Source organism: Ascidiella aspersa, chromosome 8, assembly GCF_963924565.1.
Source record: "Ascidiella aspersa chromosome 8, kaAscAspe10.2, whole genome shotgun sequence".
Classification (NCBI taxonomy): domain Eukaryota; kingdom Metazoa; phylum Chordata; class Ascidiacea; order Phlebobranchia; family Ascidiidae; genus Ascidiella; species Ascidiella aspersa.
The window spans coordinates 22,705,359-22,731,050 of record NC_139454.1 but is presented as its reverse complement, the minus strand read 5'-3'; the positions used below and the strand labels follow the sequence as shown (position 1 = coordinate 22,731,050).

Here is a 25,692-nt window from a genome sequence, read left to right as displayed (position 1 = left end):
AAAACCGCTTTGAACTGGTTTAATCAAGGGTTTGGTGCAATGATAACCGAAAAGGTTTTTCAATAAAATTGGAAAAATTTGGCAAGCCTTGGTTTTTTTTTTTGACGTTTTAAAAAAGCCAATTTTTATTGTGAATTTTCCTAATTTTTCAGCAAAAACCGGTTAGAACCGCCTCGAAAAGGTTTAATCAAGTGCTTGGTGCAGTTATAAGCAAAATACTTTTTCAAAAAAAAAATCAAAATAAATCTTTTTGACGAATTAACAGAAATAATAGATATAGTTAAAACGTCAAGTTTGAATGACAAGATCATTGCGAAAACAACGAATTGTTCATTGAGGTTTGTTCATTGTATTGCTGAATAACTCAGATGTGTGTGTATAGCTGAAATCTGGTTTGTTTATTAGCCAAACGTTTTCATAGTTTGTGGTGTTTATCGAATATCGGTTTAATTTTAATCCGTAACGCAAAAGCCAAATTAAATCGTCATCATCTTTACGTACACAAGGTCTATTTCTGAAATTGTAATATTAAATTGATCAATATGTTTGTCACTATTAAATGCTGAACGTGTAATACAGGGTTTCTTGATCTGTGGGGCAACCACTTAGGGGCGCGAAGGTTTCTCCGATAAAAAATAATTTTAAATTTGGTTAACAGAAATATCTCTTTTTAACTACTTTGTAGCAGAATCTCGTTTAGAATTTTTACACATTATTTTCATTTTTAGATTTTTTACACATTATTTTATTTTCGCATAATTTTTACACATTATTTTATTTTATTTTCGCATAATTTTCGAGTTTTACACTGAGGCGAATCTTTGCACTATCAATACCATGATTCTATTTATCTAGAAACACTGCCTGTATAATGCTAACCATTGTGGCTAAACTAACATAATAAGACATGAAACCAACACGATAAGACATGAAACTAACAGCAAAAATAACAAGAATATCAAAGCCCATACAAAAGTTTCGAATATCTTTATTCACTTTTAATATATTCACCAATTATAAGATGCTACCCACTTCTATATGAGCTTTAAAATTCTTAAAAAAAACTTTTTTGATTCTAATTGCCCCAAATCCTTGATTAAACCAGTTTAACGCGGTTCTAACTGGTTTCTGCGAAAAATTCCGGTAAATTTTCCATAAAAACAGGATTTTCTGAAAATCGTTAAAAATCGAAAAAACACCAAGGCTGCAAGCCTTTCCAAATTTTCCAATTTTATCGAAAAACCTTTTTGCTTCTAATTGCCCCAAAACCTTGATTAAACCAGTTTAAGGCGGTTCTAACCGGTTTCTGGTGACAATTCCGGTAAATTCCCCTTAAAAATAGGATTTTCTAAAAATCGTCAAAAATCGAAAAAACACCAAGGCCTAGCCTTGCCAAATTTTCCAATTTTACCGAAAAACTTTTTTGCTTCTAATTGCCCCAAATCCTTGATTTAACCAGTTTAACGCGGTTCTAACTGGTTTCTGTGAAAAATTCCGGTAAATTTTCCATAAAAACGGGATTTTCTGAAAATCGTCAAAAATCGAAAAAACACCAAGGCTGTAAGCCTTTCCAAATTTTACAATTTTACCGAAAAAATTTTTTGCTTCTAATTGCCCCAAAACCTTGATTAAACTAGTCTATGGCGGTTCTAACCGGTTTTTGTTGGCAATTCCTGTAAATTCACCTTCTAAACAGGATATTCTAAAAATCGTCAAAAATCGAAAAAACACCAAGGCTGTGGCCTTGCCAAATTTTCCAATTTTATCGAAAAACCTTTTTGCTTCTAATTGCCCCAAAACCTTGATTAAACCAGTTTAAGGCGGTTCTAACCGGTTTCTGGTGACAATTCCGGTAAATTCCCCTTAAAAATAGGATTTTCGAAAAATCGTCAAAAATCGAAAACACACCAAGGCTATGAGCCTTGCCAAATTTTCCAATTCAACCCAAAGACTTTTTTGCTTCTAATTGCCCCGAATCCTTGATTAAACCAGTTTAAGGCGGTTCTAACCGGTTTCTGGTGACAATTCCGGTAAATTCCCCTTAAAAATAGGATTTTCGAAAAATCGTCAAAAATCGAAAAAACACCAAGGGGGATAGCCTTTCCAAATTTTCCAATTTTACCGAAAAACTTTTTTGCTTCTAATTGCCCCAAATCCTTGATTAAACCAGTTTAAAGCGGTTCTAACTGGTTTCTGATGAAAATTCCGGTAAATTCACCTTAAATACAGGATTTTCTAAAAATTGTCAAAAATCGAAAACACACCAAGGCTATAGCCTTGCCAAATTTTCCAATTTTACCGAAAAATTTTTTTGCTTCTAATTGCCCCAAATCCTTGATTAAACTAGTTTATGGCGGTTCTAACCGGTTTTTGTTGGCAATTCCTGTAAATTCACCTTAAAAACAGGATTTTCTAAAAATCGTCAAAAATCGAAAAAACACCAAGGCTATAGCCTTTCCAAGTTTACCAATTTTACCGAAAAACGTTTTTGCTTATAATTGCCCCAAATCCTTGATTAAACCAGTTTAAAGCGGTTCTAACTGGTTTCTGTGAAAAATTCCGGTAAATTTTCCATAAAAACAGGATTTTCTAAAAATCGTCAAAAATCGAAAAAACACCAAGGCTGTAAGCTTTTCCAAATTTTCCAATTTTACCGAAAAACTTTTCTGCTTCTAATTGCCCCAAATCCTTGATTAAACCAGTTTAAAGCGGTTCTAACTGGTTTCTGATGAAAATTCCGGTAAACTCACCTTAAAAACAGGATATTCTAAAAATTGTCAAAAATCGATAACACACCAATTTTACCGAAAAACTTTTTTGCTTCTAATTGCCCCAAATCCTTGATTAAACTAGTCTATGACGGTTCTAACCGGTTTTTGTTGGCAATTCCTGTAAATTCACCTTAAAAACAGGATTTTTTTAAAATCGTCAAAAATCGAAAAAACACCAAGGCCATAGCCTTGCCAAATTTTCCAATTCAATCCAAAGACTTTTTTGCTTCTAATTGCCCCAAATCCTTGATTAAACCAGTTTAAGGTGGTTCTAACCGGTTTCTGGTGACAATTCCGGTAAATTCCCCTTAAAAATAGGATTTTCTAAAAATCGTCAAAAATCGAAAAAAACACAAAGGCATTTGCCAATATTTCCAATTTAACCCAAAAACTTTTTTGCTTCTAATTGCCCCAAATCCTTGATTAAACCAGTTTAAGGCGGTTCTAACCGGTTTCTGTTGAAAATTCCGGTAAATTCCCCGTAAAAATGGGATTTTCTAAAAATCGTCAAAAATCGAAAAAAACACCAAGGCTATATAGCCTTGCCAAATTATCCAATTTAACCCAAAGACTTCTTTGCTTCTAATTGCCCCAAATCCTTGATTAAACCAGTTTAAGGCGGTTCTAACCGGTTTTTGTTGAAAAATCACGGAAATTCACCATGAAAATTGGATTTTTTTAAATCGTCACAAATCAAAAAAACACCAAAGCTCTAGCCTTGCCAAATTTTCAAATTTTATCAAACAACATTTTTGGTTATAACTGCACCAAACACTTGATTAAACCAGTTTTAGGCGGTTCTAACCGGTTTTTGTTGAAAAATCACGAAAGTTCACCTTGAAAATTGGATTGTTTTAAATCGTCAAAATTACCTACTTAGTTTGTTATTGTCCACTATTTGCCTGTGACATTGCTCTAAGAGTAAAATTCGAATAATTTCCTTCCTGGAAGGCTATAAAATCTTTCGGAAATAACGTCAAAAGCTACACCTGATTTTCACAACACTATGTGCGCGGTTGGAGTTGGATTTTTATCTGTAGAAGATCTAGGCGTCAGAGCAAACCGAAGAGTGTTCCACGACAGAATTTACAACATTTTCCGTCTTTATGCTTAACCAAGTGCTGAAAACACTCATCGAAACTTTTTGGGCGACTGTAAGTGCATTTCGATTGGTAATGACAACCATTATTCGTTCATTTAAACGGGCGGATCTTACCTTTATTTTGTTTACTTCTTTTCTATGAATTGCTTCATAACCAATTGTCTATCGATAGAAAAGCTACAGACAGTATCGCACTGCACTTTTGTCACATCTATTTAATGCCGTTGATCTCTTTCTGCCATGTGCTTCATTCACGATATCGCTGCTTTTTGATTTCACATAGCGTTTCACACCCAAGATCTGCTAAAACTAGACAATGCGTCACTGCGCAGATAGCTTTCCTGTAAATTATCGCGTATTTTATAAGAACGTGTAAAATAATTTATTGCTTGTATAAACGAAAGGTCTGTCCTATTTTGTGGAACATGGTTGGGTAAAAACAAATAAGATTCAATGTCTTTGAGTGGGTTAAAAAAAACTTGGAGTTACATTGCAGAACAAAATCAAACGCTTTTAAACGAAATGATTAGTGATTGGCTCGGAATAAAAAAAAATATGCAATTGTTTCTTGATCGATTTAGTTTATTTAAAGGATTATATGTTTAGCAACAGAAGCCCAATATGTAACTTCGATTACTACGATGATATCTAACCAAGCAATGACTTTTACAATTGCAACAAAAAACAAAACAGTTACAACATCAGCAACATTGGTCCAAGCTACAGAAATATATTCAGTAACACCTCAAGAATGAAACTATTAAACATATTAGTGATAATAAAACCAGGAAAGCATAATCAATTTTTCATACTTTGGAGGTCAATCGAAACCTAGAAAGCAATACCGAATACAACAAAAGTTTATTACAAGGTAATGGTATACATAAAGAAGTGTCGACGAAATATTTGTTATAAATAATAAAATCTCACCAATAGGCGTTTGTGGTTGACGTTACGTGTGGCCCAACACTTAATTATAAACTATGGAAAGTATAATATAGCTGTTCGACAATGGAACACATGGTAAAAGAATATTCCATCCAGGCCTGTTTAGCAAGTTTAAACATCAAATTGGGTGATACGATATGCAAGTATAACACTTAACAAGCTTCGATTTAAAAAAGTGCTTGCAACGGGATAAATTGCATCGCGACTATAAGTATACATACACCATAGTTTTGGCGTCTTGAGAAAAACGGACCACTTCAGTAGCGCAGCATCCAATCAGTGACAAGTAACAAACAGTGGAAATTGCGTTGCTTTTGTGACTATGGAATTCAATGTATAGAAAATCGATTTTTTTACCTGATCGAAAATTTATACGAGACTTGAGTAAAACATGAATTCACAAATATTTTCTGCTCACGTATATAATTTTATCACGTTGGTTTTGCCGACTTATTCAAATGTTTATGGAGATAAACATAATAATAATACAAAAGGTTATATACTTGACAAAATTAAAGAAAACAAAACACTGCAGTTTATGAAACGGTATACATTATTATAAGCGTCACTATCTAAATCAGCACAATTTTAAAAATGTTTGACGTAGACATGCTATAGATACATTTTTAAATAACTGTCCATAACAATGCTCAAAATTGACAAACGAAGAAAGAAACAGATTTTTGAAAAATGGAAAGATACAAAGATAAATCGAAAATCTAACTCGGCATTTACAAATCTGGCAAATATTGTTACAGTAATCTCTAGACTAGAGCTGAACGTCGCATAACTTAACACGTGAATAGAAGTGAAGAGAAAAACAACCTCTGACCAATTGTATTTCGATGTTTCCTAAATGCGGGAACTTTGCTGTGTTAGGTTATGGTCGCTTGAAGTTTCCTGGCCTGAAACGCCAGAAGTTTTTCCTGCGTATGATATCTTCTTGCGAATAACGTCATTCTTGACACAGTAGCAATAGAACACCGCCAATCCCTGAAGCCCGTTCACCAGCGTGTGGATGTACGTCATCACTTCTGACGTCATCTCGTCGCCGAGACCTAGGGCAAAAATAGCTTTAATTATACACTAAATTTATTAGGCTTTATAAACGGCTTGCAGTGCCTGAATCTAAATACAATTTTGATACTAAAGATTGCTTAACATACAAAAAGGAACAAAGTCGCGAAGAAAAAGTAAAATTTCAGTCAAATTGTAGCATTTTTGTAACATTGTCATCCAAATTACGAACGAAGCTTTGTTTAGATTTGCCTCAAAGTTATGGAATGCCACAAAGCCATTTAGCGTCTTTAAATTGAAATTGATACTGAAAAGTCCTGCATTTCCAAATAGGATTATTTGAATTTATTTTATGTGAAGCCTAAATAATTTGTTTAGAAATTGCAGTAGTAAAGCAATTTTTTAATCTTTTTTTTTCTTAGTGCGTTTCACCTGGCATTTATTCTGTTTTAATTTATAATTATCTTCAAAATACGCCAAAAGATTATATTAAAGGTCTTTAAAATGCGATAAATTTCCTTTGAAAAGTATTTTAATGTCTTTGAATATATTTCGTGAAAATGTGCAACAACTCTGTTCCCGTTTGCAAATTTTACCTGCAAAAAATCCAAGAACCCAGGTTGTTCCGAGAACCAACATCAAGAAAAAGAAGGCCTTGAAAAAGGTCTTGGCGTCTTGATCCATTTCCTCCGGACTTTTTCGCTTCTTTTTCTTCCTGGAGGAAAGGAGCGCCCACGATCCGATGAGAGCAGAGAGGAAGTTGACCAGCAGACAAATCGCGATCGGCACGATCACAGTGAGAATGAACACGTTGGTGCCAGGATCCAACCAGCATCTATCGAATTTGCTTCCCCCTTGTTGTGTAACGTTAATGTCCTTGATCTTCATATAGGTTCCTGTTGGAAGACCAGCGGCGAGCGCCGATCCAACCAGAAGTGCCGGAATGAACCATCCAACCACCAAGAACACCTTTGATCGCTTCTGGGAGTCTTGGACCTGGAATCCAATCGGGTTCGTCATGGCCATTGTTATTCGAATTCCGTCGATCGTAAACCAGCAAACTGAAAAACAAAATAAGGTTTAGGTATGCTAAAATTGAGAAACATAAAATCCTGAAATTAAGTTAGACAAAACATAGTCTATAAGGATTGATTATGAACCAAAACTGTTCCAAAATGAAAGGAAAAAATAACGATAAACCTTCTGTAGATGTCGTGTATTTATTAAATTATCTAATGTAAAGAGAACTAAATACTTTAGTAAACCTAAATAGAAATATCGCATTCAAGGTAATAGATAAATAAAAAACAAATAGTTGAGAACTAAACAGTTTAAATTGAAAGGAAAACGTGGATAAAGTATAGCTATCACAAGTTAAACAGGTAAATTACATAAATTTAATGAAAACTGAAAGATCTATGTCATGAGGTTAAACAGAAAGAATTTTTCTGGTGTTTAATTTCCCAAAAAGTTGAGCAGAGAAAACAGACAAACGAGCAATACACGAATTTCCATATAAGGTCGCCACCTGATGCAATCAAGAAGTAGTGGATGCTGGCAGAGAGGAAGACACATCCGACCTGATGGAGGATCGCTGCATCCTGGAGGAGATTAGCGACGTGGAGGAGCAGGAGGGAGAAGACGACGCACAGCTGGATCAGGGTCCGGTCGCTCGCGATCTGCCGCTTGTGACGTAACAGTAGCGCGATGCTGAGCACGAGGAAGCAAACTGAGATCGATTCGCAAACGTACGAGAGGACCTGAAAGAAATGTGGGAGGGAATTTGGAAAGTGTAAAGCACGAGTGCATTATTGTTGGGTTGCGATAAGTTTAGAAAGATTGCTCACTTATGACAAACCTACGATATTTGGCTGAAAACTCAGTTTCATTCTTACTTTTGTGGTGGTATTGACAATAAAAATATCCATTTTACAATGAACAAGTTCCCAAGCCCAAATTGCTTTTGAATCAAGAGCTTGAAGTTCGAGTTTTTCGTTTTCGATTTAGGCAAAGTCAGATGTGCTTTTTCATTTTTTAGGGAGTAACATCATATCAACTATTACTCTTTAAAATGTTTAAGTTGTAAATAAATATTTCGGCAGTTACATGTAAAATGTGAATATTCTAGTTATGAATTGGTGACTGGAACCCTTGGAAAATGAGTATATAATAAATAACGAAAAAATATATAATAAACAAAACTAATAAAAGTTGAGCCAGTACATTGATTAAAATAGTTGTTATTTGTTTAGTGATTTGGCAATTTAGAATTAAATGATTTGGTTTGTCTTTATATGATTTGAAAAGTTAACATTTTATTTGATTGATTCAGTAGTATTCCTTGAAAATTCGTTGCTCCTAAACAAATCACCCTAATAAAAGGCTTAGTGTGAAATCAGATAGGAGGTATGTCTTTCTCTGTTTGTTTATTTATTGAATTTTTGTTCGAATACAATTATATCATTAACATGCCAATCTCTTACTTTAACTCCAAGTGAAATGGCCCTTGTTTTCATTGAGAGCAGAATAGAGAACACGGTGAGGTGATCGCATTCGCAGTGGATCTGGTCGCCTATCACTTTGCTGCGGCATCCAGAGGTGGAATAAGCCGACGATTGGTCTACGAAACTGCAAGCATATTCCACCTTTTGCAAGCTAAGGTTTGTCGACGATATTACGTCGTTTCGGCAAACCTCGCGGGAAGTCAGGTCGGCGTTTGCAAGTTTCCGCGAAAATGCGACGGAGCCCATTAGCCTGGCACCAGTTTTAACATCGTAACCTGACAAGCTGGTGAAAACCTTGGGGCTTAGTTCAGCATAACGTTTATTGGAATCTCGCTGACCAGCATTGACAAAAGCGCATGATGTTGAATTGGTTTTAAAGACGGCTTCAAACATCACGATGGCCACTGGGAAATTGCCGGCGTTCTGAAAGGTAGCATTTACCGAGGATTTCTCAAAATTGATCAAACCTGACTCGGTTGTTCCGCCGGTTGATGTTAGTTGTTTCACCACAACTTGTACGCTGACTTGTGTGAGGTTGTATTGTAATGAATAGTTGCCCTTTGGAAGTTGCCTCAGGTTGTTTTCCAATGTGTTGAGTTTTTGTAGAGAAACCGTATCATCGCCGCCAGACGCCGTTGTGTTGACCAGCAACCTTATTTCATTTTCGATTGCTACAAACAAATGTTATTATTTTATTATGCACGCGAAATCATACAGCCTTATAGAGAGATTATTTCAAATTGAATAGGTGCAAACTTTATGTTGAAGGTTGTTTTTGTACGGAATCTAAGAATTCTGTATTTAACATTACAAATGGTGTACATAGTAAAAACAATCTAGAACTGTTCAGTTAATTAACTTTTCAAATATTAATAATCCAAACAACTCTATAATATTTGTCTGGTTGGTCCGTCGGCATATACGTTCATACAGCATGAGAGAGACAGAACTATACGTTGCGCACATTTTGTACACATTTCCAACTCTCAAGAGTGAAACGGCTTGATACGCCAGAATATAGAGAAGTCAAGTGCTCCTACTGCAAAACTAGTCTCTTTCCATGAGAGAAAGACGGAGCAATGAGCGCACGTCTTAAGCCAGCGTCGTCGCTTCAACATGGTAATGGCAATTTTCACTTTCAAACGGTCACGGGTTAAAAGTTTATTTGCTGCTTTTAGCGTGTTTACCCTCGCAAAGTTTGACAAGAGTTTGCAAAATATTCCGTTTATTGCAGCGGTTTTAACAGTGCGCAACTCATATTTTACTGAGTTACGAGTGTGTCTGTCTTGGGACGCAGCTTGTGCGTAATTATTTTGTTGGTGGTGGCTTTTCAAAAAAATTCACACTTTTGACAAGATTAAATACTGCGTAGTGGCTTATGATAGGCGGTTTCGGCAAACTTACTCTGGTATTACGATAAAATTACATTAACACACAGGTATCACCATGTATAACAACTTTAAAGGCGATATGCTTTGGAGGCCGTTTGCGTTACCGCTTCTTTATTTGATCTATACTCGAAAATGACTTAATATGCAAATAGTTGGCTATATTTTGATAGCCTTATCAGTAGGGGGATTATTTTTTGACCAAAAGTTAGGAAATTTAGACCTGAAAAATTAAAATTTTGACAAATTTGAACCTAAATATCATTTATTTTGACAAAATTTTCACCTGTTAGAATCACATTGATTTAAATAACCTAGGCGTCGTTGTTCATACGTTTTTTATAACGTATATTGCTCTAATGAAGATATAACACGGTTAAAATGACTTTGAATATAAATCAAAACTAATTTTTTGTTAAAATTTAAACGATAAGTTTAAAAAAACTGAAAGACCATTTTCAATATGCTGACTATAGCTTTTTTTTAATTTGTAAATTTATGTTCCTTTTTATTCGATTTTGACTTAAAAAAAATTTGACAAATTTTGACCTAACGTGTAAAAAAAAAAATTTTGACTTTTTTTGACAAGTCCAAAAATAATCGCCCTACTTGTCAGTAGGCCTAATAAACTGGTGACTAATCTGTTTAATCTGGGCAACGCCGAGTATTTTATCTAATAAACTATATAGTTGTCATGGTTAGTTTACTATAATAAATTTACTGCAAGTACTGTACGTGTTACGGTTACAAAGGGCATTGTATTTGTTTGAGGCCTTTGAACGGTGTAACGTATACGTGCCCGTCGGAATCTTAGAGAAAATGCAAATTAATTTTCATCAATTACCAAATGACTTTTCGAGTTACCCAGGACCACTAGGTTTATGTGTTTTTGCTATGAAATAGCGTCCAACAATTTTCAATCAAGTTAAAATTCTTGTAAAATTTTGTTTTGTCAATCCACTTCACAATTATTTAGTCGCGATGACTCTTAGCTTCAGTAAAACGAATTACCGAAACATCAATAATATCAATTGCTATGATTAACCCCACAGATATACAACGCACAACTGTTTGTCACAAGCCATTGCCATCTTTTAATTTAAATAGTTAGCCTTGAGCAAGTGACAAACACAAAACACATTGAACAGTTTGTAAAAGGTGCGTTAGAATGACAATAGTAATACTTAAGTTATTGAAGGTTGGTTGGTCATATTTTATAAATAGGTAAACCAGTATCAGAAATAATATTAAGTCATGGACAGCGATGAAGTCATTTTATTATAAAGGTAAGAAACTTTCACAATACAATTAGACTGAAATGGGAGCTATAGCGCATCAACAATAAACGTCAAAATAATTAGGCTGTTTGGAAATTAGGCTCTAACTATAGCGCTTTTTACTTACCAGGAAATACACATAGGACAGGTAAAGAAGCGCTGCAATTCATGGATTGAGTAGCTCCGTTGTAAAACGAAACGCAGCTTGTGTAACTTGCCTTTGCTGTTATAAAGTAAAGGTCAAGAAATCATAAAGTACAAGTCAAAATTTATGAGAATTACCGTTGATCCAAACTGCCTTCTTTGTAAGTGAAGATGCTAAATAACTTCCTTTTAAATATTCAAATGACGGTAATTTTCCTCCGTAGTTTTCACAATGCAGTTTGGCATCAGCTTGACTTCTGTGGAGCTGGTAGCGGACGAAGAACTGTCCATTGTCGAACAGCAAGTCTATAAAATAGTTGAAGGATACAGAAGTTAAATCAACAATTTAAGACTAGTTGTGTCTAAACACATATTGACCAACTAGATCACACATCAGAAAACTTGCAAATATTTTCAACATATTTACTTTTTAATGTTCAAGATTTCCTTAAAACAAGCACAGGTTTTTTTCACTCGAAATAAAAACTATGATAATAATTCATTGTTGATCTATATGGTTATAACAGTGAAAAAATAAATCGTTATATCAAACTTATATTTTAATGCGGTACCTTTGTTGATTACAGCAACATTGCTTGCGACACCTTCTCCATTTTCAGCCCAGCACTTCACACTTGCGTTGGCGCCATATATAGCGCAAGCTTCTATTGTTAGTTGTGACGTCACTATGTTGTTTGTCCTGTGGATTGTGACGTAGATTGGCGACGCGTCGCTGTTGATTGTGACGTTTTGGTGGTTGATGGTCCAGTGGAAGGTGGTCGACTGGTCGGCGGCAAACGTACAACTCAACGACTGTGATTGGCTGAATTCACTTGGAATTGAAGAACTCATAAACCTGGGTTTGACTGAAAAAGGCAAAATATATCGAAGATTTGAATCAGGGGCGGGTCAAGGAATGCACCAGGCCACATCCCGCTTTAAAATTATATTTCGCCTGGTTGCACTTATTTTCTAGTTTGTTTCTGACACTTTTAAGGAAACAATGTCAGCCTAAAGGCGCCGCATGCAGTTTTCAGCCCGGATGTGTTGTTTGAACTAAATTCTGTAATTTTATAAATGCCATATCTAACGATATGTGAATCTTTGATTGTTCTTGTGTGTCTAGTGCGTCACTTATCTTTCGTATTTAAAACTCGGCCAAGTTAAACAAGTGAAGCATTTTTTCGTGCTTCGCTGGATCAGCTTGAAATTCGCTTATTTATATTTGCGCACAAATTCGCTTAATCACAGCGTTGATTTGAAGGTCGGTTGTTTTATAACGTCACGGTATGATGTAACTAATGACGTCACATATAAAAAAGTTTTTGAACCGCGTAATTAAATTCTGACCCACCCTTGCTTTAACTGCACCGTTTAAAATCGCGACCTGTTAAACGTTGAAACTAGATCACAACTACATGTGAACGTAATCAAGTACAACAAGTCAAGGTGTCAGTTTATAAAGGAATAAAAACTAAAAACCTACCAGCAACGGTTAATGTTTCTTGCAGTGAGGTTGAGTTGTTTTCATCGACTGTGTTGCTGGCGTGGCATACGAAACTTCCTGTTGTAGTGGGCGAAGGCTTTACAAATTCAATAGACGCGACAGTCATGTAAAATGTCTCTTTGTGAACTGTTTGAAATATTTCATCTCCTGTATTGCTTGACACGTTGATGCTATTTCTGTTCGAAACATAAGTTAGCCGATTAAACGTAAATCATAAATGCAATTTAGCATATAACGAACTAAAGCCTTACTTTGTCCAATAAACTTGTGGTTGAGGAAATCCGAATGATGTGCAATTAACTTGCGTCCTGATGCCGTCTTTAAGCGAAACTGTTTTCGTTAACAAGGAGATGTTTGCCGTGGCTGAAACCAAATCGCAATAAACGTTACATTCAATTTGCTCAAAAAACGTTTACAAGTACATATCCAACACTTATGGCTACGGATGTCCGATAATATCCGAACGGAGTATCGGTACTCGTCCGATACCAGAGTGGTATCGGTACCGATCCGATATCAAGTCTTTATATTCTAGCCATGACATCCAACTCAGCAACCAACTCATTCAATCTTGAATAGTAAATTTAAAAAAAATCGGTTAACGACCGGAGGTATCTAAACTTCTTAGCTAAAACAATTTTTGTAAGTTTATTCAACGTTTTTATTTCACTATTTTGCTTACTTGATCGTAGTAATGACGTCATTTGTTATATAATCGGGTCGCGATAATATTTGTTCGAAATATCGATATCGGGATAACATGTGAAGTATCGAACACCCCCGACTCTTGGCTTGTTATTACAGGAATGTTGATATAGCTATATTCGCCTTACCATGTAAATAGAACGTGGTGTTCACAACGGAAGGAGGCATGTTGTTGCTTGCTGTGCATGTGTAAGCTCCAACTTGTTCAATGCTTGTGTTTGTGTAGTGGAGACGCGAGTTCACTTGGAATGTGGAAACTGCTGTAATAACTTGGTGCACTCCAACCGAAGTGAGTGTCGTAATATAATGGCCTTTTCTGTGAAAATACAAAAGTTTCAATTGTAGCAACGGTAATAAATGATGACATTAGGTCATACCAAACAAAAAAATCATTTTAGTGCTATAAAACAGGGAAAAATAAATTTCGGCCGGCGGGATGCTTTCGTTTAACAATAATATTAATCAATTTAATAAAGTTTGTCAGAATTTTTATATCAGGGTATGAACCCTGATCCAAACATTCTTAATATAGACCGTACCTTATCCAGTAAACGTTGGGCTGGCGCCATCCAAATGAAACACAATCGACGTAGAATGCCCCAGGAAGTTGTGTTACGTCCCACGGTAAAAGGGATATGTTTGCTCGAACTAAAAATACGATTATTTTAAGAATATAAAAATTTATACACGTACGTGTACAACGGCTTTTAATGAACTATAAAGGCTTACGCGTTATAGGAGCCTTTAATAGATCTACTGATTCGTTAATAGTTTTCCGGTGTAACTAAGTTATAGATATAACCAGTATAGAAGTAGATACATACCCATAAGTTGCAACGCTTCACTACGAACTGCTTCTGTGTTATTTGCTTCGCAATAATAACTTCCCGATAAAGCAACGTCAATTTTTGTTAGATGCAGGTTCGCTGTTTTCCGATAATTTGTGCTGTCGGTTGAAATGGTCTGATAATATTGTTGGCTGGTGTCGGAGGAAACCAACATGGTTGACCTAAAAGTAAAGTTTTTTGAAGAAATTTTCACAAATGTCTGTATCAGTAATCGCCGAGTTCTTTATAAAATGGTTAAATGCGAATGACGTCATTGGACGCAACTAAAGACTACGTTCAACGAATTTTAGTTTATCCACTTCCCGTGCTGATCAATTATTGAAGCCAAGAATATTTGATGAAACTAGGCACTTATGCACAACTGGGCTGAAAATTTGTTCGGCTAAAGTTTATACTTTATTTGATGATAAGCCGAATTATGGCTTCTAAACCTAAACCCATGTGTTTTGTTTTTTAATTCAATATTTTAAGGGGTACGCCATATATAATAAGTCAACAGGATGGGCAGTTAAAATAAATATTCGAAATCCCTGTTCTAAACCCTTCGTTTAAATCAAAAACGTTAAAGGCTTATCATTCCATGCAAAAACTTTTGAGCAGCGAAAATGCACAGTGGCATAGTTACAGTACAATAAAAATAAAGCCTTAAAAATGTGCTACAGTAACGTTTTGCGCGAAGTTTATGTAAACAAACCGTATGCACTTGTGATTACGTAAGACAGTCGTCGAAATATCGCAACTTTTAACCACTTAGCCAAAACAGTTTTATTACAATACATTTCCCGTCGCCAATAAATGACTGAGAAAGATTTTCGGTTCGAATGTTTAATTTTTAACCGCCATTCTGTTACGTGCTTGCTTAATTTTACAAAAACGAATACCAGTTTTATATACGGCGAAATATATTCTTATTTATGTTTGCACCCGGTTAATCACTACATAAAGAAACGTAAGCGTAAAAAACAAATATAGGCCTGCTTACTTTTTCCATGATATCTTTGGCATTGGATAACCGTAGCTGGTACAAGTAACAATTCTCGATTCTTCATGATTTGCAATCAACACATTGGTGGATAACGTTATGTTCGGATGCACTAGAATTGTTAAAAAAGCGATATAAAAATCTGATTCTATTTGTTTCAAATGGGAGGACACTGGAAATAAAAAGTTGAAATACCAAATGTGAAGACTTTTTCGATCTATTTTATCACCCCTAATCACCCTTAAAATACAAATATTTTATCACCCCTAATGTGCGATACCACAAAAATCATTATAGCAATTTAGGCATTAAGTTTAAAAAGTAGGCTAAATGCAACACTGTTCGGCGAATGACGTCTAACGTGTTGTTCGCAGTCACTTTTCCTTTTAGAATTTAACAAGGAAATAATAAGCGCTAAAAGAATGTGGGCTGCTACTGTGACTTTAAACAATACAAAGAAAGGAAATTGCGCCCGCAGTCATTAAATGAGTCAACTACATTAGTTGTTTCGGGTTGTTTTCGGGTAAGAAGGAACAAAATGTTTTAAATCTATAACATTCTTGGTTTAATTAGGGATATGCGATACTTGTTATCGTACTCCAATACTTAAAAACGATATTAAGTACATGTTTTGCGAAACTATTTTTTTAATATGGTAAAATGTTGCATTATGGTTCAAAATAAATGAGTGTAAGATGAAAAAAAAGGTTTGTAAGCGACAAACGTGTGTATAAAGTTTAAGTTTACCTGTTACAGTTACAGACTTAGTTTGTTCGCTTCCATCTGAGCTCGTAACTTTACAAACATACTCCCCACATTGGAGAACATTCTGAAAACTGATGTCGAGGATTTGTTTTACGTAGAAAGCAGTTGAGCTCGCTTGAAATTGACGGGTTTTTAGACCACTGCTTGTTGCAACCGAAAAGCCAGACCTAATCAAATTATACGTTCCATTTGATAACTTCCTAAAATTTCACTGCTTATACGAGCGCATGCAACGGTTGAATGACTGGCTTAATTCGAAAATATTTTTTACGCCGGCTATATTGAGCTTTCGCTGCAATAAAAGGTAACGCAAAATCATTGGAAAAGGCGTCATACGTGTGGAACCTTTCTTTCGACTACATAATAAACATGCAAAGTATAAATGAACTACAGGAATGCCAGTACCACAAGCTGAAGACAAATTCTATTTTCACTTTTATTTCAAAGTCACAAACACTACCATAGAACTAAGCATTCTAGCTTACATTTTAAGAGCCATTTTGGGTTACAATTGACTGTTCAGGCTGTGCGAATAATAAAAACAGTTGCCGTGGGCTGTAACTCTTTTGCCTACCTCGTCCAATCAACTGTAGGCTTGGGGTGACCTCGCGATTCGCAGTAAACTTGTTGTGGAGTGTTGTATGAAGTAAACGCTACAGTTGTCCTACTTGTTGCAATACTTGGCCTAACTGTGTTAGAAAAACAAACGACGTTTGCTGTACATGTACGTGGAAAGGAAGCAAAATTATTAGATTTTTACACCTACCGTATATGTTTACACATACGTGTACAACGGCTTTTAATGAACGATAAAGGCTTACGCGTTATAGGAGCCTTTAATAGATTTACTGATTCGTTAATAGTTTTCCGGTGTAACTAAGTTATAGATATAACCAGTATAGAAGTAGATACATACCCATAAGTTGCAACGCTTCACTACGAACTGCTTCTGTGTTATTTGCTTCGCAATAATAACTTCCCGATAAAGCAACGTCAATATTTGTTAGATGCAGGTTCGCTGTTTTGCCATAATTTGTGCTGTCAGTGGAAATGGTCTGATAACATTGTTGGCTGGTGTCGGAGGAAACCAACATGGTTGACCTAAAAGTAAAAATTTTTTGAAGAAAGTTTCACAAATGTCTGTAGCAGTAATCGCCGAGTTCTTTATAAAATGGTTAAATCCAGCGAATGACGTTATTGGACGCAACTAAAGACTACGTTCAACGAATTTTAGCTTATCCACTTCCCGTGCTGATCAATTATTGAAGCCAAGAATATTTGATGAAACTAGGCACTTATGCACAACTGGGCTGAAAATTTGTTCGGCTAAAGTTTATACTTTATTTGATGATAAGCCGAATTATGGCTTCTAAACCTAAACACGTGTGCTTTGTTTTTTAATTCAATATTTTAAGGGGTACGCCATATATAATAAGTCAACAGGATGGGCAGTTAAAATAAATATTCGAAATCCCTGTTCTAAACCCTTCGTTTAAATCAAAAACGTTAAAGGCTTATCATTCCATGCAAAACCTTTTGAGCAGCGAAAATGCACAGTGGCATAGTTACAGTACAATAAAAATAAAGCCTTAAAAATGTGCTACAATAACGTTTTGCACGAAGTTTATGTAAACAAACCGTATGCACTTGTGATTACGTAAGACAGTCGTCGAAATATCGCAACTTTTAACCACTTAGCCAAAACAGTTTTATTACAATACATTTCCCGTCGCCAATAAATGACTGAGAAAGATTTTCGGTTCGAATGTTTAATTTTTAACCGCCATTATGTTACGTGCTTGCTTAATTTTACAAAAACGAATACCAGTTTTATATACGGCGAAATATATTCTTATTTATGTTTGCACCCGGTTAATCACTACATAAAGAAACGTAAGCGTAAAAAACAAATATAGGCCTGCTTACTTTTTCCATGATATCTTTGGCATTGGATAACCGTAGCTGGTACAAGTAACAATTCTCGATTCTCCATGATTTGCAATCAACACATTGGTGGATAACGTTATGTTCGGATGCACTAGAATTGTTAAAAAAGCGATATAAAAATCTGATTCTATTTGTTTCAAATGGGAGGACACTGGAAATAAAAAGTTGAAATACCAAATGTGAAGACTTTTTCGATCTATTTTATCACCCCTAATCACCCCTAAAATACAAATATTTTATCACCCCTAATGTGCGATACCACAAAAATCATTATAGCGATTTAGGCACTAAGTTTAAAAAGTAGGCTAAATGCAACACTGTTCGGCGAATGACGTCTAACGTGTTGTTCGCAGTCACTTTTCCTTTTAGGATTTAACAAGGAAATAATAAGCGCTAAAAGAATGTGGGCTGCTACTGTGACTTTAAACAATACAAAGAAAGGAAATTGCGCCCGCAGTCATTAAATGAGTCAACTACATTAGTTGTTTCGGGTTGTTTTCGGGTAAGAAGGAACAAAATGTTTTAAATCTATAACATTCTTGGTTTAATTAGGGATATGCGATACTTGTTATCGTACTCCAATACTTAAAAACGATATTAAGTACATGTTTTGCGAAACTATTTTTTTAATATGGTAAAATGTTGCATTATGGTTCAAAATAAATGAGTGTAAGATGAAAAAAAAGGTTTGTAAGCGACAAACGTGTGTATAAAGTTTAAGTTTACCTGTTACAGTTACAGACTTAGTTTGTTCGCTTCCATCTGAGCTCGTAACTTTACAAACATACTCCCCACATTCGAGAACATTCTGAAGACTGATGTCGAGGATTTGTTTTACGTAGAAAGCAGTTGAGCTCGCTTGAAATTGACGGGTTTTTAGACCACTGCTTGTTGCAACCGAAAAGCCAGACCTAATCAAATTATACGTTCCATTTGATACCTTCCTAAAATTTCACTGCTTATACGAGCGCATGCAACGGTTGAATGACTGGCTTAATTCGAAAATATTTTTTACGCCGGCTATATTGAGCTTTCGCTGCAATAAAAGGTAACGCAAAATCATTGGAAAAGGCGTCATACGTGTGGAACCTTTCCTTTCGACTACATAATAAACATGCAAAGTATAAATGAACTACAGGAATGCCAGTACCACAAGCTGAAGACAAATTCTATTTTCACTTTTATTTCAAAGTCACAAACACTACCATAGAACTAAGCATTCTAGCTTACATTTTAAGAGCCATTTTGGGTTACAATTGACTGTTCAGGCTGTGCGAATAATAAAAACAGTTTCCGTGGGCTGTAACTCTTTTGCCTACCTCGTCCAATCAACTGTAGGCTTGGGGTGACCTCGCGATTCGCAGTAAACTTGTTGTGGAGTGTTGTATGAAGTAAACGCTACAGTTGTCCTACTTGTTGCAATACTTGGCCTAACTGTGTTAGAAAAACAAACGACGTTTGCTGTACATGTACGTGGAAAGGAAGCAATATTATTAGATTTTTACACCTACCGTATATGTTTACACATACGTGTACAACGGCTTTTAATGAACGATAAAGGCTTACGCGTTATAGGAGCCTTTAATAGATCTACTGATTCGTTAATAGTTTTCCGGTGTAACTAAGTTATAGATATAACCAGTACAGAAGTAGATACATACCCATAAGTTGCAATGTTTCACTATAAACTGCTTCTGTGTTATTTGCTTCGCAATAATAACTTCCCGATAAAGCAACGTCAATATTTGTTAGATGCAGGTTCGCTGTTTTGCCATAATTTGTGCTGTCAGTTGAAATGGTCTGATAACATTGTTGGCTGGTGTCGGAGGAAACCAACATGGTTGACCTAAAAGTAAAAATTGTCACGAAATTTTCACAAATGTCTGTATCAGTAATCGCCGAGTTCTTTATAAAATGGTTAAATGCGAATGACGTCATTGGACGCAACTAAAGACTACGTTCAACGAATTTCAGTTTATCCACTTCCCGTGCTGATCAATTATTGAAGCCAAGAATATTTGATGAAACTAGGCACTTATGCACAACTGGGCTGAAAATTTGTTCGGCTAAAGTTTATACTTTATTTGATGATAAGCCGAATTATGGCTTCTAAACCTAAACCCATGTGTTTTGTTTTTTAATTCAATATTTTAAGGGGTACGCCATATATAATAAGTCAACAGGATGGGCAGTTAAAATAAATATTCGAAATCCCTGTTCTAAACCCTTCGTTTAAATCAAAAACGTTAAAGGCTTATCATTCCATGCAAAACCTTTTGAGCAGCGAAAATGCACAGTGGCATAGTTACAGTACAATAAAAATAAAGCCTTAAAAATGTGCTACAATAACGTTTTTGCGCGAAGTTTATGTAAATAAACCGTATGCACTTGTGATTACGTAAGACAGTCGTCGAAATATCGCAACTTTTAACCACTTAGCCAAAACAGTTTTATTACAATACATTTTCCCGTCGCCAATAAATGACTGAGAAAGATTTTCGGTTCGAATGTTTAATTTTTAACCGCCATTATGTTACGTGCTTGCTTAATTTTACAAAATCGAATACCAGTTTTATATACGGCGAAATATATTCTTATTTATGTTTGCACCCTGTTAATCACTACATAAAGAAACGTAAGCGTAAAAAACAAATATAGGCCTGCTTACTTTTTCCATGATATCTTTGGCATTGGATAACCGTAGCTGGTACAAGTAACAATTCTCGATTCTCCATGATTTGCAATCAACACATTGGTGGATAACGTTATGTTCGGATGCACTAGAATTGTTAAAAAAGCGATATAAAAATCTGATTCTATTTGTTTCAAATGGGAGGACACTGGAAATAAAAAGTTGAAATACCAAATGTGAAGACTTTTTCGATCTATTTTATCACCCCTAATCACCCCTAAAATACAAATATTTTATCACCCCTAATGTGCGATACCACAAAAATCATTATAGCGATTTAGGTACTAAGTTTAAAAAGTAGGCTAAATGCAACACTGTTCGGCGAATGACGTCTAACGTGTTGTTCGCAGTCACTTTTCCTTTTAGGATTTAACAAGGAAATAATAAGCGCTAAAAGAATGTGGGCTGCTACTGTGACTTTAAACAATACAAAGAAAGGAAATTGCGCCCGCAGTCATTAAATGAGGCAACTACATTAGTTGTTTCGGGTTGTTTTCGGGTAAGAAGGAACAAAATGTTTTAAATCTATAACATTCTTGGTTTAATTAGGGATATGCGATACTTGTTATCGTACTCCAATACTTAAAAACGATATTAAGTACATGTTTTGCGAAACTATTTTTTTAATATGGTAAAATGTTGCATTATGATTCAAAATAAATGAGTGTAAGATGAAAAAAAAGGTTTGTAAGCGACAAACGTGTGTATAAAGTTTAAGTTTACCTGTTACAGTTACAGACTTAGTTTGTTCGCTTCCATCTGAGCTCGTAACTTTACAAACATACTCCCCACATTCGAGAACATTCTGAAGACTGATGTCGAGGATTTGTTTTACGTAGAAAGCAGTTGAGCTCGCTTGAAATTGACGGGTTTTTAGACCACTGCTTGTTGCAACCGAAAAGCCAGACCTAATCAAATTATACGTTCCATTTGATAACTTCCTAAAATTTCACTGCTTATACGAGCGCATGCAACGGTTGAATGACTGGCTTAATTCGAAAATATTTTTTACGCCGGCTATATTGAGCTTTCGCTGCAATAAAAGGTAACGCAAAATCATTGGAAAAGGCGTCATACGTGTGGAACCTTTCCTTTCGACTACATAATAAACATGCAAAGCATAAATGAACTACAGGAATGCCAGTACCACATGCTGAAGACAAATTCTATTTTCACTTTTATTTCAAAGTCACAAACACTACCATAGAACTAAGCATTCTAGCTTACATTTTAAGAGCCATTTTGGGTTACAATTGACTGTTCAGGCTGTGCGAATAATAAAAACAGTTGCCGTGGGCTGTAACTCTTTTGCCTACCTCGTCCAATCAACTGTAGGCTTGGGGTGACCTCGCGATTCGCAGTAAACTTGTTGTGGAGTGTTGTATGAAGGAAACGCTACAGTTGTCCTACTTGTTGCAATACTTGGCCTAACTGTGTTAGAAAAACAAACGACGTTTGCTGTACATGTACGTGGAAAGGAAGCAAAATTATTAGAATTTTACACCTACCGTATATGTTTACACATACGTGTACAACGGCTTTTAATGAACGATAAAGGCTTAGATCTAGTGATTCGTTAATAGTTTTCCGGTGTAACTAAGTTATAGATATAACCAGTATAGAAGTAGATACATACCCATAAGTTGCAACGCTTCACTACGAACTGCTTCTGTGTTATTTGCTACGCAATAATAACTTCCCGATAAACCAACGTCAATATTTGTTAGATGCAGGTTCGCTGTTTTGCCATAATTTGTGCTGTCAGTGGAAATGGTCTGATAACATTGTTGGCTGGTGTCGGAGGAAACCAACATGGTTGACCTAAAAGTAAAAATTTTTTGAAGAAAGTTTCACAAATGTCTGTAGCAGTAATCGCCGAGTTCTTTATAAAATGGTTAAATCCAGCGAATGACGTTATTGGACGCAACTAAAGACTACGTTCAACGAATTTTAGTTTATCCACTTCCCGTGCTGATCAATTATTGAAGCCAAGAATATTTGATGAAACTAGGCACTTATGCACAACTGGGCTGAAAATTTGTTCGGCTAAAGTTTATACTTTGTTTGATGATAAGCCGAATTATGGCTTCTAAACCTAAACCCATGTGTTTTGTTTTTTAATTCAATATTTTAAGGGGTACGCCATATATAATAAGTCAACAGGATGGGCAGTTAAAATAAATATTCGAAATCCCTGTTCTAAACCCTTCGTTTAAATCAAAAACGTTAAAGGCTTATCATTCCATGCAAAACCTTTTGAGCAGCGAAAATGCACAGTGGCATAGTTACAGTACAATAAAAATAAAGCCTTAAAAATGTGCTACAATAACGTTTTTGCGCGAAGTTTATGTAAATAAACCGTATGCACTTGTGATTACGTAAGACAGTCGTCGAAATATCGCAACTTTTAACCACTTAGCCAAAACAGTTTTATTACAATACATTTTCCGTCGCCAATAAATGACTGAGAAAGATTTTCGGTTCGAATGTTTAATTTTTAACCGCCATTCTGTTACGTGCTTGCTTAATTTTACAAAATCGAATACCAGTTTTATATACGGCGAAATATTTTCTTATTTATGTTTGCACCCTGTTAATCACTACATAAAGAAACGTAAGCGTAAAAAACAAATATAGGCCTTCTTACTTTTTCCAGATTATCTTTGGCATTGGATAACCGTAGCTGGTACAAGTAACAATTCTCGATTCTCCATGATTTGCAATCAACACATTGGTGGATAACGTTATGTTCGGATGCACCAGAATTGTTAAAAAAGCGATATAAAAATCTGATTCTATTTGTTTCAAATGGGAGGACACTGGAAATAAAAAGTTGAAATACCAAATGTGAAGACTTTTTCGATCTATTTTATCACCCCTAATCACCCCTAAAATACAAATATTTTATCACCCCTAATGTGCGATACCACAAAAATCATTATAGCGATTTAGGCACTAAGTTTAAAAAGTATAGGCTAAATGCAACACTGTTCGGCGAATGACGTCTAACGTGTTTTTCGCAGTCACTTTTCCTTTTAGAATTTAACAAGGAAATAATAAGCGCTAAAAGAATGTGGGCTGCTACTGTGACTTTAAACAATACGAAGAAAAGAAATTGCGCCCGCAGTCATTAAATGAGTCAACTACATTAGTTGTTTCGGGTTGTTTTCGGGTAAGAAGGAACAAAATGTTTTAAATCTATAACATTCTTGGTTTAATTAGGGATATGCGATACTTGTTATCGTACTCCAATACTTAAAAACGATATTAAGTACATGTTTTGCGAAACTATTTTTTTAATATGGTAAAATGTTGCATTATGATTCAAAATAAATGAGTGTAAGATGAAAAAAAAGGTTTGTAAGCGACAAACGTGTGTATAAAGTTTAAGTTTACCTGTTACAGTTACAGACTTAGTTTGTTCGCTTCCATCTGAGCTCGTAACTTTACAAACATACTCCCCACATTCGAGAACATTCTGAAGACTGATGTCGAGGATTTGTTTTACGTAGAAAGCAGTTGAGCTCGCTTGAAATTGACGGGTTTTTAGACCACTGCTTGTTGCAACCGAAAAGCCAGACCTAATCAAATTATACGTTCCATTTGATAACTTCCTAAAATTTCACTGCTTATATCAGCGCATGCAACGGTTGAATGACTGGCTTAATTCGAAAATATTTTTTACGCCGGCTATATTAAGCTTTCGCTGCAATAAAAGGTAACGCAAAATCATTGGAAAAGGCGTCATACGTGTGGAACCTTTCCTTTCGACTACATAATAAACATGCAAAGTATAAATGAACTACAGGAATGCCATTACCACAAGCTGAAGACAAATTCTATTTTCACTTTTATTTCAAAGTCACAAACACTACCATAGAACTAAGCATTCTAGCTTACATTTTAAGAGCCATTTTGGGTTACAATTGACTGTTCAGGCTGTGCGAATAATAAAAACAGTTGCCGTGGGCTGTAACTCTTTTGCCTACCTCGTCCAATCAACTGTAGGCTTGGGGTGACCTCGCGATTCGCAGTAAACTTGTTGTGGAGTGTTGTATGAAGGAAACGCTACAGTTGTCCTACTTGTTGCAATACTTGGCCTAACTGTGTTAGAAAAACAAACGACGTTTGCTGCACATGTACGTGGAAAGGAAGCAAAATTATTAGATTTTTACACCTACCATATATGGTTAAAGTTTTGGTCTTTGTTCCACTTCCATCCCAGTTGGTGGCCTTACACTCGTAATGACCCGCGTAACTTGGATCTGTAATGTTGATGTGAAGTGTAGATGTTCCTGACGTACTTCCACTCTCTGTGGCGGAGGTTTGGTAAACTTGTGCCGAAGTAGCTGTAGTGTGTATGGCGTTGCTCCTATTGAGGTAAATGAAATGCGCTTTAGGTGAAAAATGTGTTTTACACATCAGCAAGTTTGCCAGCGAGAGCTTATTTGAATCAATATGATACATTGGTTTGAATATGTTAAACTCTTGTTAAGCGAATTTTATAAAAGTATATTTTAAAGAAACATATATATTTTTTATAATGCAACTGGGTATAGGTCTTTCAAAATAGTGCGTTTTATGTTTAAATACTACATATGTAAAGAACATATATTTATCATTTTTTTCATTTCTAAAATGTATATAAGAACATATATTTAGGCTATCGGATGTTTGAAAAACACCCAGCAATATGGTTTAACAAATTTCAAATACCTGAGCCATCTGCATTGTGGTTCGTAATAACCCGAACAAGTGCACGTCACAGATGTAGCTGATTCAAAAATTACTCTTAGAGGTGAAATAATGGAAAGACTGACAAGAACTGAACCTGAAATCGATGTAAAGTAAAAATTTAAATTACTTTTATTCGGGTTTACTGTATTTCCTTTTGGCTAGCAAAAGCTAATTAGAATATTTTGAGAATATTTTGAAAATTATATTGACATTCAATACAATGCAATATACTTTCTAAATGTAAACCCATTTTACTTCACGTATACTAACCTGTTGAAGTGGTTTTTGTAACAGTTGTGCTGTTGACTGAGCCACTTGTACTTCTTATTTGTACATCGTACTTTTTCATCGAAGTCAA

At 35.4% G+C, this 25,692-nt stretch overlaps 1 protein-coding gene across 1 annotated transcript; it reads right to left on the bottom strand.

Moving 5' to 3' along the window:
* Nucleotides 1–4,456: 4,456 nt before the first annotated feature.
* Nucleotides 4,457–25,692, bottom strand: LOC146136909 (hemicentin-2-like). Its single transcript, XM_083396282.1, has 30 exons — nucleotides 25,605–25,692; nucleotides 25,314–25,428; nucleotides 24,779–24,969; nucleotides 24,587–24,701; nucleotides 23,994–24,178; nucleotides 23,245–23,416; nucleotides 22,234–22,418; nucleotides 21,914–22,028; nucleotides 21,321–21,505; nucleotides 20,574–20,685; nucleotides 19,567–19,751; nucleotides 19,225–19,339; nucleotides 18,632–18,816; nucleotides 17,885–17,996; nucleotides 16,875–17,059; nucleotides 16,533–16,647; nucleotides 15,941–16,125; nucleotides 15,194–15,305; nucleotides 14,188–14,372; nucleotides 13,903–14,011; nucleotides 13,492–13,679; nucleotides 12,910–13,021; nucleotides 12,638–12,834; nucleotides 11,724–12,017; nucleotides 11,290–11,457; nucleotides 11,135–11,230; nucleotides 8,322–9,013; nucleotides 7,367–7,598; nucleotides 6,435–6,899; nucleotides 4,457–5,879 (listed from the first exon to the last, which is right to left on the bottom strand). Exons 1-30 carry the CDS (start codon nucleotides 25,681–25,683, stop codon nucleotides 5,674–5,676), a joined length of 5,592 nt encoding a protein of 1,863 aa, XP_083252408.1. The 5' UTR covers nucleotides 25,684–25,692; the 3' UTR covers nucleotides 4,457–5,673.

Excerpts from the sequence above, each read along its gene's own strand:
- LOC146136909 (XM_083396282.1), bottom strand. The coding sequence starts at position 25,683 with ATGAAAAAGTACGATGTACAAATAAGAAGTACAAGTGGCTCAGTCAAC. Across the intron at positions 18,817-19,224 it reads CCTACAGTTGATTGGACGAG|GTCTGGCTTTTCGGTTGCAA; the intron begins GTAGGCAAAAGA and ends TAATTTGATTAG. Across the intron at positions 5,880-6,434 it reads GGTTCTTGGATTTTTTGCAG|GTCTCGGCGACGAGATGACG; the intron begins GTAAAATTTGCA and ends TTTTTGCCCTAG.